This window comes from Betta splendens, chromosome 8 (genome assembly GCF_900634795.4).
Source record: "Betta splendens chromosome 8, fBetSpl5.4, whole genome shotgun sequence".
NCBI lineage: Eukaryota > Metazoa > Chordata > Actinopteri > Anabantiformes > Osphronemidae > Betta > Betta splendens.
In genome coordinates, this window is record NC_040888.2 from 15,848,658 (window position 1) to 15,863,011 (window position 14,354).

The following is a 14,354-nucleotide window of genomic DNA, read 5'->3' on the forward strand; positions in this document are numbered from 1 at the left end:
GATTTGGCGCTATATAAATAACATTGAATTGAATTGATTTAACACATTAATATGAGACGCATTCAGTAACAAATTCAAAAGTAGTACATTGCGCATTTTTATTTTAAAACTACTACTCTGCGGTTAAATAACTGTGTTTATTTAGTTATTAATAAACTACATGTGTTCATGAGTTTGTCCCAGGTTGTTGCATTTGGGTCCTCCAGTCTTGTTAGTAGGCGGCCGCAGCAGCCTGTGCTCTCTCCCACTCTTAGTGAGCCCAGCTCCTAGTCTCCGTTTGTCTTGGATGTAACACTATCTTCTTTCCCTTATTGGATCTCCCTCCAAAGACAAGTATTGGACTGATCTGTAAACATCTTGGTTAGCTTTGATCATACAACTATAAACATTCACTATACTGACACAGATGCATTCTGCCCCCTCCCCTCCAAAACTAGTCTCAAGGTCTGCTGTCCGACTTTCATCTTTTGCCTTACTGTTTGCAACTGTGCGTTTCTTCTCGTATTGTATTGTATTAAAACTTACTAACTTGCCTCACGAATAGCGGCGTGTATAGACACAGCATATTTAATATCATTTATTATCAATTCATTTATTTTAATGTTACCATGATAATAAATGACTATCCTATGCTTTTCTAACCCATTATTAAGATCCCACATGGTTAAACAAAGAACCTAATTCTGCCTCCATGGAAAACCTGAAAACTCACTACCAAACAGTGCTATGATTGGTGCGGGCCAAGGCAGAAATATGAACAACAATCTCAAGCAATTAAATTTTTTATTCAGCAGAGACTTGAGCATAAACCATTTCTAATTTAGCAATAATCAGTTCTACACCAAAAAAAATTGAAGCACAATTTAATCCTTTAGCTTAAAAAAAGGTTGGTGCTAGAATACATACTGTAGCTCTGAGGTGACATAATTTGACATAATTTCTATCTATCACTCACTGACCAATAGGTTATGCAAGAGTAGCCTGAAAATAGCAATGTTTTCAACACAAATTCTAAATTCTGAACTACTGTACATTAGCAGGGTGACTAAGGTTTATCTGAAATGTAGACTAAATCTTTACAACAATTCAGGGCTAGACCATATTTTACCAACATTTAGATGATTAATAATTAGGATGAGCGTTACAGATAAGATAAGCAAACCTATATTTTATGCAACTTTATGTTCTATTTCTACAATATTGCTAAGATGTACAGAACAAGAATAAGTCTGGTACAGTCAAATTACTCACTTTTTTATATAGTCATCGGGTGCCCATATAAACCATGTAATGAATTTGTTTAGAACAACCCCCAATGACACCATTTCAAAATTCACAGTACTTGTATGTGTATTAAATTTGATACATACTGTGGCTTAGGAAGTCTAACAATTAAATTGAGTGGATGAAAATATTATGAAACTTATATGTGTTACCTTACTGCGTTTCAATGAAAGACTATTACTTTGTAGTAGTATGTAGTGTACATGGTATCGTATGAGCGCCAGAGTTTTAAACACAGACATGATAATTAAATGTTAAATTAAGATCCTATTTTAAATGCATGATAAAAACAATACAGTGACAACATTGTTTTATTACATTTGAGAAATTATTTTTTAAAAAGACACTGATTGTGATTTTGGAATGTCCTTGAGAGAACAAACAGCAGACACTCCCGAAATCTATATATAGCTGTCAGGCAAAAATCTGCTCAAGCCACTATTAAAATCAGTGTACTATAAATGCTATTTTACAAAGACTGATCAACTGTGTTGTTGTTTTTTATCCTTCTTTATTTATTATGTATATGTCATAAAAAATTACTATTTATCAGTAACAATTCATTGTGCATCAGAAGTATTCAGTACTTATTAGTATTTAGCTGCCACAATAGAAGTTCTGACTAAAAACAAGTTGCTCAAAGAGCATTTTACAGTTGGCACCATTGAGAAGGCTACAGTACATCTACGGGGCAGAGGGATTTAGAACATCCAAAAAGCAAAACACTAATTTATTGAAACTTAGTTTTTAAATTTGATAAAGAAAGTTGTGTGCACTTGTAGGCTCCTGTATGCATCGGTACTGTGACATTCTGAAAGTTTTCACTAAAGTGTTGCCTATGGCAAATAGGAACTAGGTAAATTGCGGTGAAAAAAAAACGATCAATTATATACATACTACAAAACTGAAGTGCAAATTATAAAACAATTTGTGGGTACAATATCATAGTAAAATAAAGCCTCTATATAATTCCTCAATGTTTGTGTACGCATATTTTTATAGAGGGTTTTTAGACTATGGAATTGGATCCAGATGTTTGACAATACCAGTGTCTGACTGTAAAATTATGCTTTAAACGTGTTTTATTTAGAGCTGCATATCTTTTTATCATCATTACTATATGTGTCTGTGAGTTTGTCTAATTATTTTACATAGCCACCACAAGAAAGGCACGCAGCTCAGACAGAGCACAGATGGACTGTTATTTTTCCTCAGTATTGTTGGTAAATACAATAAAAGTTACATTAAGATATCTATTTTCCACAGCCAGCCAGAAGTGGTACCAGATATTTCTGACTGTAACAGAAATATTTACATTGTTCATTTCATTGTTTGTAAGTAAATACTTTTGGGTTTTACTAAAAACTCTCCCACCAAGGCTAATCAATTCCAGTTTGCTGAAGATCACATGGCACAAAATATTTGACACAAAAGGGTTACAGTATTTTATTGTCCTGAAGAATATAATCCTGAATAATAATGAATGACTTACTTTCATATACCATACTTTAAAAAATGCTGCTTGAGCAGCTTTTGTGCTCTTAAGATTTGCTCCTAAAGACAAATTTAATTACCCAAACCTTAAATTAAAACACCCAGTTGACAGGAACCCATTGTGGGTTTTTAGAAACCGTTTCCAGGGCTGCTTTGACTGTGCGATAGGTCTCATCCAGGTTATTATTTATAATGCTGAAGTCAAAGTAGTGACCAAAGGCTGTTTGGATTTTTGTACTCTCATCACAGATTCTTTGTAGTTCTTCGTCCTGTGAAGAAAAACACTTATTTCCTTATTTCCATTTTATACTGAACAGTGTGTTGAAAATAAAATATCACATTACAAGTATCTACATAAACAATACAATACAAAAAGTGAGTCTTACTGTCATTGTTTTAGTAACCACCCCTGCATCCACAGCCGTTTGGTTCATTGCTTTAAGCACCTCAAAGTCTGGAGACTGAAGGAATACAACGTAGGGCAAGAACTCTGAGGTTCTCAGCACTTTGAGGGACTTGACGTGAACATAAAACAAATTTGTGTCAATACTTTACACCCAGCTTTATACAGTACTACAAAATCAGCTGATTGTACAATGCCCTTGAGTACATCAAGGTACATCAAACTGACTGAGAATGAGGTGTAACAGTAAAAATATATAATAATCAAGTATATTGTTATGCAGGTGTCTATTTTGTCTGTCTTTTCTCATAATAAGTAAGGTTGGATTGTTGTCTCAATTAGAGGGATACTGTTGGTATATCTTTTGAAAATGAAAATGAATTGTGTCTTGTGATAAATTGCTAAACTGTAAAATAGTCTTAATAACTAGTCACAATTAACCAGTCACAATTAACCAGTCGGAAGCCAAAATTTTGCTAATAACGCTGAAAATTGTATGTGTGCTTTTATTTTGAAGGACGTAGAGGGAGTATGTGTTGGTTTAGTAAACTACAAAATAGTCTTACTATCTATTTAGTCAGAACCATGAATCTTGCTATCAAAGGTAATTAATTGTGTTGCAGCTTTTATTTTGAAAGGATTTGGAGGGGGTGTGTGGGTATTTACTAAATTGTACAAGTCTTTTTGAGTAGTCATGATTAACCATTTTAAAGCAAAAGTAGTGCTATTAAAGCTGAATGTTTGAATTGGTGCTTTTACTTTTAAAAAGTGCAGTCCTAAGAACAGCAAGGATACTGCGCAGAACCCTCAAGCTTCCTGGCCTCTGGTAGAGGACCCGAGCTTGGAAAGTGGATGAGACCACCCAGGGAGGGTGAGAATAGAGTGTGTATATATAAACTAATTATATCCATTAATAACATATTGGTAGACCAGTTTAAACAACGATATAGCTTAATGTGTTTGCATTGGCGTGTGAAACTACCTGAGGATTGGCATCCAGTATGCAGATGCGTCCTGCCTCAACCACCTCATGTATAGAGTCTATCCTGATTCCATAGAGGTTGCCATCATACTCTCCATGTTCAAGATAACGCCCATTTTTAATATCAGTCTCCATGCTACTGCGACTGGTAAAGGCGTACATCCTATTTTCCCGCTCCCCCTTTTTAGGCTTTCTGGAAGTATCTGGAGAACAAAAGACAGGTATTATGTATTTGCTTAACAAGCAACTTTGTCACAAAATCACAATGCTAGGAACACACATTCTTTATGTTCATATGTCATACATGGTATTGTGGTGCCAAAGAGTTGTGAATCCCTTAAGAGAAGCTTGGTCTTTAGTCTTCGCCTCCCCACACTCTGGGCACCAATCAATATAAGAGTTTTCCTTTTGAAAGGCGGGACCTTGGCCACCTCCTCATACAACAGTATCTCATGTCTATCAAACTCTAAAAAGAGAAAGAATTAAAAGAAAGTACAGTAGAATGTTGTCATGTGAGAAAATATATCAGTAAGTAAAAATGAATAATTATATGACCCAACTTCACAGAGTGGTGGATTTGTTACCTGCATTTTTTGTGGTCACATACATCATTTTCTTTTTTTTCTTCCCTCCAACACCAATACACAGATTACCTGTCAGGTAGAGGTAGAGGCTGAAATCACATTAGTTGCTGCACTTATGCCATGTGTGCAACACACAATAGAGAGATAACTTTTCAGCACTTTAATTTTGACAGCTCCAGGTCAAAGATCACCTGTCCTTTCACCTGTCACCTTTGACCATGCTAGGTCGCCCTTTCACCCTGACCTCTGAGGTCATAGGTTGCCCTCCAGAGTCAAGGGTTAGCAAAGTCAGGGGCTACACTCTAACCCTAAATGTCAAAGGTCCGCCCTGTCAAAGGTGCACTGGCCCTTCACCCTCTCAGGTTAGAGAGCCATGTCACTCACATGGCTGCACTCTCGCTCCTCTCACCCTTGTCGGTCATAGATGGATCTGCTATTAAGTCTGTCCTCACAGTATCACCAATGCAAGGCATTCTTCCTTCCCCCATCAGGCTTTAGTCGACAATAACGGCTCTTTGTTTACCCTGTGCTTGCTACTCGGCTGTTTGTCACAGGTCTATATCCAGTGAGTGAGTAAGCAGATGGTAAAACTCTGAGCAGTCAGCATTCCAGTATTATCCCCTGAGCTCATCCTGCATATACCCTTGCTGCGTTGATAACCTGTGGGCCAGTTGGTCAGAGAGGTTCTTGTCCAGCAAGCATATGGCGTTCAGGCAGGGAGTCTATTCGTAAAGGGGCCTTTTCACTAGACACGCAGCCCTGTGCAGCAATAAGCCAGACTGCCTCTGGGGCGCACCCATCCAGCCATTTGTTATTTGAAACATCAGTTCTGAGGATGACGGGGTAAGGGGCCATTTAGGATGTAGGCACTCCGGATTTCTGGAAACATTTAGAGTGAATATGTCAATATAATAATAACGGGTCAATAATATATCTTAAACAAGTCTATCTCTGACAAGAGGGTGTCCTTAAATGAGAATAGTTTTCAGCCTATTGATCTTGCTCCGTGTAGAATAGGTAAAACGCTCTAGTTATCTATTATATAACATAATAGGAGTAGTAACTTTCACCGTCACAACACAATCATTCTATGATGTTAAAAAAGGAGTCGTTATCGCGGCTCTAACCTGAGTAACCCTCGTTGTGGAAATCTACTTATAAAAACATCAACCGAAGATGATAAGTGTGATAAGCCATCTCAAAGTTTACTCTCATGTCGACACGGAGTGGATCACAATTACATCTAAGACGTAATGCACATCTTACTATGTACAAAGTATCCACTGAAGCACTGAGGACACGACCTGTATTTATACGCTGTTACAAACCCCCACATGAGCCGTTGACTAGTTTTTGATATACATGAGTGCAGTAAAGCCCCTATTACTTCCTTAACAATGTTCCCGTGGCCATTACAGTGAAACCCCCAGCATTTGATAACCAAATGCTTGATGACCCCCCCATGAACAACCCTCAGCCAGCATCTCATGACAACACAAAAAAACCCACACCCTCCTTAAAAAAACAGTGTAAAAGCAGAAGGTGTTAAGGCGCTACTATCAGTGGGCTAGGGGTCAGAGTGGGGACAGTCCCCCATCTGTGAACCATTTGCACGGAAAATGGAATTGGAAATGCGTAGAATATAGGTGGGATTAAAACGCCATGTCATGTCTTCGAAGGAAGCTTAAACAGAGGCATGAATCAAGGTTGATTTCTAGTAGAATGCAAAGGGTTTTATTTCTCTGTTTTCACAAAAATATGTGTTAACAAATTTCATTCGCATCAGCTCCAGCATCTCACACAGCTCGTGGATCTCAGAGAGTAAGCGACTCCGTAAGTATGCATTCGCTTTTAAAATTGATGACATTTAGACTCCAGAACTCTTAAGAAATTTTCTTATCGTCAGACCGACTAGCGCTACACCGCCGCCAGCTCCAGCATTTGCCTCAAGAGCAAGGCCCCCTACAGCAGCAGCATCCGCAGGCCAAATACGCCTTTAACACCTTCCCGAATGGATCAGTTCTTACAACTATTACATAATATAGGTTGAATAACATTCAAGTCTGCAATGTGTTGACGATAAAAAAAAGACTTTTTTCTTTTCTAAAAAGACGCCAAGATTAATCCAGCGCCACTGACCGATCACAACCTCAACAGGTAGAAAATGCACAGTGAATGCTTCCATGCAAAATGTATTCCTGAATAACTGTTAATTGTTGCTAAAACATTTAAAACATATCTGAAAATAGCTGAAGCATGTAAAGTATTGATTGATGTATCTGAAGAGAATAAGGAATTGTTTAAACAATTTTAAGTAGAAGAAGCTTTAATAGTAATTTCAAATTAGGAAACTTAGCAAAAAAGATTTGTTGAAATTGAAGAACTGCTGGAAATGAAGGAAGTGTGTAAAGGTTTGCTTAATTTGATGTAATCTATCTTAACGTATTAAGCAGCTAAATATTATATTTTAAAAGGTTTAAGTTCAAGAGCTGAAAGAATAGCTCAAAGTTGTGAAAATATTTGATATATTTGATAGAAGCATCTGTATATAATTGCTAAAGAGTGAAATAGTGTTATTAATTAATCATAATTAACCAGTCAAAAGCAGAAACAGTGCCAGTAAAGCTAACGATTTTGATCGGTGATTTATTTTTGAAATGATCTGGACAAGGTGTGTGGGTAATTACTAAACTATACATTTGTAGTCATATTTAATCAGTCAAATCCGGAAACGTTGCTATAAAGGTTAAAGTTTTACATAGGTTCTTTTATGTTGAAAGGATTTGAAGAAGGCATGGGCAATTGCTAAACTGTAAAATAGTCTTAATAATAAGCAGCCAATAGGTGACAAATAAAGTTAGCAAATCGAATCAGTGCTTTTATTTTGAAAGGATATGAAGAAAGCATGTGAAGGTAATTGCTAAAATGTACAATAGTCTTATTAACTAGTCATTATAAACTAATTGAAAGCAGAAATACTGCTATTTTCAGCTCAAGATCTGGATTGGTGCTTTTATTTTGAAAGTATTAAGATTGTGTGGGCCTAATACATATACTATAAAATAGTTTCATTAACTAGTCACAATTACACACTCAAAGGCACAAATAATGCTACTAAAAGGTAAAGATATGAATTGCTGCTTTTATTTTGAAGAGTTTTGGAGTGGCTGTGCATGCTTAATTTCAAAATTATGAAATAGTCTAATTAACCTGTCGCAATTATGCATATAAAAGGCATGAATAATGCATTTTAGGCTAAAGACATAAATTGGTTAGTTTATTTTGAAATGACTTGTATGCGCTTAACAAAAAGCTGAAGGTTGCAATAGTTAGGTCAACCTGATGCAAAGGTTAATATGCTAATCCAACATTATCCATCAATCATAGGTTAACAGGGCAAAGAGAGCAAAGCTGAAAAGGTTTCTCCAGATGCAAAACTACGATTATACGTATGTTGAAATTTTACACAAAAAACAACTAATGGTTGAAAGTTGTAAAAGTTCAAAAGGTGTAAATCTAATGCAAAAGTAAATCATTGCAAGTGTCACTCCTTCTCATACCAGTTTCAATTAGGGTGCCAACAATGACTCACTATGTAATTCAGTATGTATGTAAAGAAATGTTATAACATTAAAACAAATAGCTCAAATTGGTTAAGACATTAAATGTACAGCTGAACATATCTATATAAGAAAAAGGACAAAGCTGAAAATCTTTGTGGATGGGAAAAATAGTTTTAAATGCTAATAGCATTAACATCTTATAAGAGTAATTAAATTCAGAAAATTTGTAGTATAAAGTAAAGGCTAAAAAAATACAAAATAAAAGCAGAAATATTGCTAATAAATTGTAAGATTTTAATGTTTGCTTTCATACTAAAAGTGTGTGTTGTACAGTCGTAGCACTTCAAAGCGACCACCTTTTCTACCGCAGTACGTGCGGTAGAAAACGCCAGCGCGCCACGGGTGCGCCAACTAAGGATTTTTAATCGTGCAGCAAGCTGAAAAAAATCAGGGTGCTAGTCTCGTGTTAACCACCAGGTGGCCCAAAGATGTGAGGTCCGACTGTTCATTTCTATCTATATCTACACATTAAGCACAAAGAACGATGTCATGGTATTGTATCATTAAATGTAGAGTAGTTCATTTTTAAATATTATAGATTATTATGCGTGTTTGCTTGCTAGTGTGGGCTTTGCTCGCTAGTGTGGGCTAGTGTTTGTTGTCAATTGTGCTTGACACAAGGCACGGAGTTGGATTTAAAGCTAATTTTTCCTAAAAACGAAGTCGTTGAACAAGAGAATCAGGGAAGTGGCGTCACCGTCGAAGCAGACAGTGATGTGACGTTCCAACGATGGTGCTGAGGAGCCACTTATTCATAGGCAGATGACTTGGATCAAGTTGTCAATACGCGCTAGTGTTTCATGTCAGTTGCTGATGTCGCTGCTGTTGGATTGATTTCCCCCTCCAGAATAAAAGCTGGGAAGACGAGAAAAGACGTCGTTTTAGAACGTTTAAAACGCGGAGGACCTGTTAATGTGTCTGGACACGCTTCCAGTAAGTCCAGTAACTTTGTATTGTAACGAGAAAGCCCCACCATCTCGTTTAAAAAGGACAAACGGCATTTATTCAAAGCAGCGTGTTAAAAATTAATAAACGAGCTGAAAACAGTGTTTTCAAAACCAGACACATTAATGGATTTAATGTGTAATGGATGTTTGTGAGTTTTATGTTTGAGGAGTAACAATTGTGGCCACAGTCACAATTTAAAAATGCCAGTACTTTATGTTTCTCCCCAGAAGTCAGTGAAACATTTTCATTGGAGTCTATGGGAGGAACTCTGGAACACTCTGCGCTTTGAGGCAGCCACAGACTAAAGTCCAGGTATGAGGGCATAACCACACACATCATTAAAAAGAAGATAAGTATGACTACAAACGAGTTAAAGAATTATGTTCATAGAGTGAAAACTGCAGCTGTAGTGATGAGTTAAATAGAAAGGTTCTGGCTCAAAAAGACATGTCCTCACACTCCAGCTGTGACATGAGGCTAGCTTACGCAATATACACTAATGGAAAAAAACACCCTATGCTTAAACTGCTATAACTCAAACTATTAAATATTTTAAAAAGCCGAACAATGTATTAATAATTGAATAGTTGTTTTAGAGTGTTTGATTGTTTTGTAGTTGAAATGGTGTCTGTAGCTTAAAGTATGCTGAAAAAGTTAAAGCTGAAAGTAGACAAAGCTGAAAAGGATTTAAAAGGCTTTCCCTATTCATTTTAAAAGGGGCAAAAAAGTTGAAAAATTATGAAAGATAAGATATGAAAGTGCCACGGGTGCGTGTTTACTACTTCGGCCTCTCGAGGAGTGCAGACGTGTTTTCTCTCTGCTACCACTCTGCTTTTGCTTGCAGTGTCCTTGTCTTGTCTTTTTCTGAGCACCCTGATCTGCTATTTTGGAATAACACTTTTGAACATGGAGCTAATCAACTGGTCACTCAGCGCATTGGACAAAATTTTTTCACAAAGGAAAGAATCTCCGGGAGAACCACTCTGCCCCTTGGGGACTTTTGCCTCCGGCTACGTGCGGGACGCGTGGGATTCCTGGTGCCCCCTGTGTCTGGAGCCTCTGTCCATCGAGGATGCAGAGGATCTATTCATATTTTGGACTTTGATAACGGGGCTACTCATGATTGGCTTTGGTGGTGCCCTGCTTTATCGGAAGATTGGAAAGATTGGAAAATCTATGGCTGGCTCATTGGCGTGTCCACCGGCCGTGGAGCTGCAAATGCCGACGGGGGCCATGGTTACTCGGCTGACGGAATTACACCAGAGGATTGCCCGGATTGAAGGACTGATCTGTAACATCTCAGCCCGTTCGGATGCCGGGATTACAGGACTGACTAATAAGATCTCAGCCCGTACGGAGGAAGACAAGAGACTGAGGGATAACATCTGCAGACAGACTGAACACTTGGTGAATGTGGTGACAGCCTTGTCTGACAGGCTAGAGGAGATGTCACGGGTGACCCATGGTCCCACAAGAGGCGAAGAAGCCCTGAGTTCTGACCGATTGGAGTATTGATCTAGACAAATTAGTCATGGATTGTTAAAATGTATTAAATTTGGCTGTGTATTACTCTGTCCCTTCTCCCTCACCCCTCCCTTCCCGGGTCCAATCTAGCTCACCAGCTGTGCCTCTATCTATCCTCTGCCCCTTATTGTGACTCCCTTCAAGGACAACTGTTGGACTGACCTGTAAACATCTTGGTCGGCCTCGGTCATACTTCTATAAACAACACTTCACTACACTGATTCAGATACCCCCCCCCCCCCCCCCCTTACAGTCTCACTGTCTGCTCTCCGACCTTATCTGTCCCGATGAACCCAAGAAAAAATTCCAGCAAGGTTTCCACTTGTACTGTGTGACACTGTATGTGTGTGCGTTTTATTTTTACTGTTTGTACTGCAAATTGCTTCCACTGTCGGACTAGCGCCGGGCAACCTGGCTGCTGATGGGAATTTTCCCGCTGTGGGACTAATAAAGGCATTCTTAATAAGGTAGGAGTGCCTCTTAAACTCCTGTAGAGACAGCTCGATCATTAGTAATCCATTCTGATCCTGTGCTTTAGGCTGCGGATCTCTGAGAAATACCATTGAGCTAACCTTTTCTGATTCACTGCCTTCTTCTTCAGAGGAGCAACTGTGTCTAACATTGAACGCAGAGAAGCTGCAGCATCATCTACAAGACAACCAACCTCTTCATAAGGATTAAGGTGACTGTTCTCCTCTGTGTAGCTACATGAGAATGAGGCAAAAGATGATGGAATCATCTATTTGAATCTGCTATAGTGAGATTTATTTCCAGCTGCTGTATGGTGAATTATGGTAAATTCAAAAGTTAACACAAAATGGTTAGATAACAGAAAGATCTGGGAAAGAACTATTAAATTATCAATTTCAACCCCTTATGTCAGGACAAGATCGAGGGTATGATTAAAACGATGGGTTCATTTACATGCTGAGTAAAACCAATAGTGTCTATTAAGGAGTTAAAAGCAGTGCTGAAACAGTTGCTGTCAACATCTACATAAATGTTAAAGTCACCCACTACAATGACCTTATCTTATAAGAACTTAGTCAGATAATAATTCAGAGAATTCACTTAAGAACTCTGAATATGGAGCAGGAGGACGGTAAACAATACAAAACACAACTGGCTTCTGGGTTTTAGAGTCTGGGTGAGAAAGGCTCAGAGTGAGGCTCTCAAATGAATTATAACTATGTTTGGGTTTAGGAGTAATTAATAAATCTGAGTTATAAATTGCTGCTACTCCTCCACCTCTACCTGTACTTCTAGGAACCAGATAGTTGATGTGACTTATTGAAGTCAACCCACTTAAACTTATATTTTCATCCTGCTGCAGCCAGGTTTTAGTGAGACAAAAAAGATCAATCACTTATCAAGTCATTTATTAACAAGGATTTAGATGAGAGAGATCTGATTTAATAAACCACACTTTATTAGCTTACTGTTACTTTGTTCTGTAAGAGGAACCATTTTCATATCTATTAGATTCTGGCAAGTCACTCCTCTTTGATTTGTTTGTGACTTTTATAGTTTAGGTGATCGGGGAGGAGACACAGTCTTTATGCAATACCTAAGACTAAAAGGGGGCGGCTGTAGAGAACATGCAGAGAGGCGTGTAAGACTGCGACTCTGTGCCCTGGGCTCCACTCTGAGTTGTCACGGAGTAGGGAGGCTAAGCAACATGGCCATGTTCCTAGAGAGCAGAGAGGCTCTTTAAAAGGTCCCTGCACATGCAAAATTCACTTTTTGGACATTTATAGGGTTTACCCTGGTTCACGTTAAGACACCCTTGGTGTGTTAGAAGTACACTCCCTACTTATTTCACATTTAGTGAGTTTATCCAATCTGGTTCAAGAACCATCGTTTGAAATTTGGTGGACTATGTACGTCTGCATTCTATTAACCACTCACAGAACCAGCTTCGGCCCCGCTCAGACCAACCTGGGCACCGAAATTTACCTGCAACAATGCGTTTCAGTCACTCACTGTGCACTCTAGCATAGTGGGTGGCGATAATGCACCTTTCAGTTGGTTGCCACCCGCCATTTAAAAGACAAAAGAAGAAGTCACTCACTGTGACACGAACTGACATTGGGCCATTAGGGTTCACAAAGTGCTTCGTTGTTGGTTGTTCCAACCAGCATTGCAGCCTTTTCATTTTACCAGCGGAGCAGGAAAGGAGAACTTTATGGATTAATTTTCTTGTAAATGGACTGGTGCCTGCACCGCTGCCAAAATGCTTCTTTGTTTGTGGCCACCATTTCATCTCCGTCTGCTTTGTAAACAAGAGTATATTTATTACTGGGCTTGAGGTTGAAGAAGGGCTCTGTTCCTACAAGACGTGATCCACTTGCTGCTTCCCCAAACCTAAGTACATGCTTGATACTTATTTGATTATGTACTCCAGAAGTTTCTTGGTTATAAACATGCTCCCCTCCAGTGTAAGGAATGCTAATGGCTAAAACAGTTGATGCTAACAGCTACTGCAACGGAGAGAGACAGTGTTGCAAGGTGCTGCCACGCAATTTGGATAAGTCCAAGCCTCTTCAGAATTTGTCGGTTCGAATCGTGTGATATATGGCACTGAGGTCATCCACTCAGCTCACATTTTAGCTGCTAGTGTCATGTTTGCAGCTAGCACGATGGTAGCGTAGCGTTAGCGGCTAGCGTTAGCGGCTAGCGTTAGCGGCTAGCGCTAGCCTCCACATGACGTTCAGTACAACTTTGGTTTGGCTGCGATAGTAAGTTGTGATAGTCAGCTGTGTTTCTAATTACTACCGAGCCTTACGTATGTATATCTTAGCCCAAGTAGACCTTGGAAGAGAATTTGGGTTATGACAAGTTCTATCTAAGTCTAACAAGTATGTTGTTGCTGTCTTCTCGTAAGTGTTGCTTATCTAGTCAGCTGGCAAAGTACAACGCAGTACAGTACAAGGTAGCGTGAATATGAGGTCATTGAAGGGTTATTGCACAGTAATGAATATAAGTCTTGTACCGGTTTGCACAAATGTATGCACCTCTACATATTGTTTACATTTGTGAAGGTTGTGAGATAAATAGGAAATACTGGACATTTCATTAATCTATCTATTTCACTATTCTATTCTCTATACCTTCTAGAGCGGTGTCAAGGAAAACAGCTGCATCCTCCATCTGTACAGTAGCTGCACTGCTTCCGATTTCTTCCAAAACACGATGAAGACAATAAAGATCCTCAAATCTCCCCAGCCAACTGCCCATGACTGTGTCTGTTCTACTCCAGAAATTATGCTTTCAACATAAATATGAATCCTACCCATTCATTTTGTGTTCTGCACATTGAACTGGGAAGGTAACTTATCCAGCATTATAGTGCTGGTGCATTGGTTGACAATAAAGTTGGCTTTGACTATTGCTGTTTCACTGAACTATTTTTAATAAGGGAAAACAAACACATGTTTTATAATCTTTCAACTTTTATTGAGGTATTGCCACGGAAACAATAATTTAGGTATTTCACAGGTGGTCTAAGTACA

General features: G+C 38.6%; 1 protein-coding gene across 3 annotated transcripts in view; it reads right to left on the reverse strand.

Moving 5' to 3' along the window:
- Nucleotides 1-766: 766 nt before the first annotated feature.
- Nucleotides 767-14,354, reverse strand: part of LOC114860632 (MAGUK p55 subfamily member 2-like) — a 29,845-nt gene continuing 16,257 nt past the window's right edge. For all 3 annotated transcript variants that reach the window (XM_029159367.3, XM_029159366.3, XM_055510755.1), the window contains exons 10-14: nt 4,748-4,816; nt 4,468-4,629; nt 4,164-4,366; nt 3,165-3,293; nt 767-3,047 (exon numbers count right to left, since the gene is read on the reverse strand). In XM_029159367.3, coding sequence (XP_029015200.1) covers nt 2,871-3,047; nt 3,165-3,293; nt 4,164-4,366; nt 4,468-4,629; nt 4,748-4,816 — 740 coding nt within the window. In that variant the 3' untranslated portion in view covers nt 767-2,870. The remainder of the gene's footprint in view (nt 3,048-3,164; nt 3,294-4,163; nt 4,367-4,467; nt 4,630-4,747; nt 4,817-14,354) is intronic.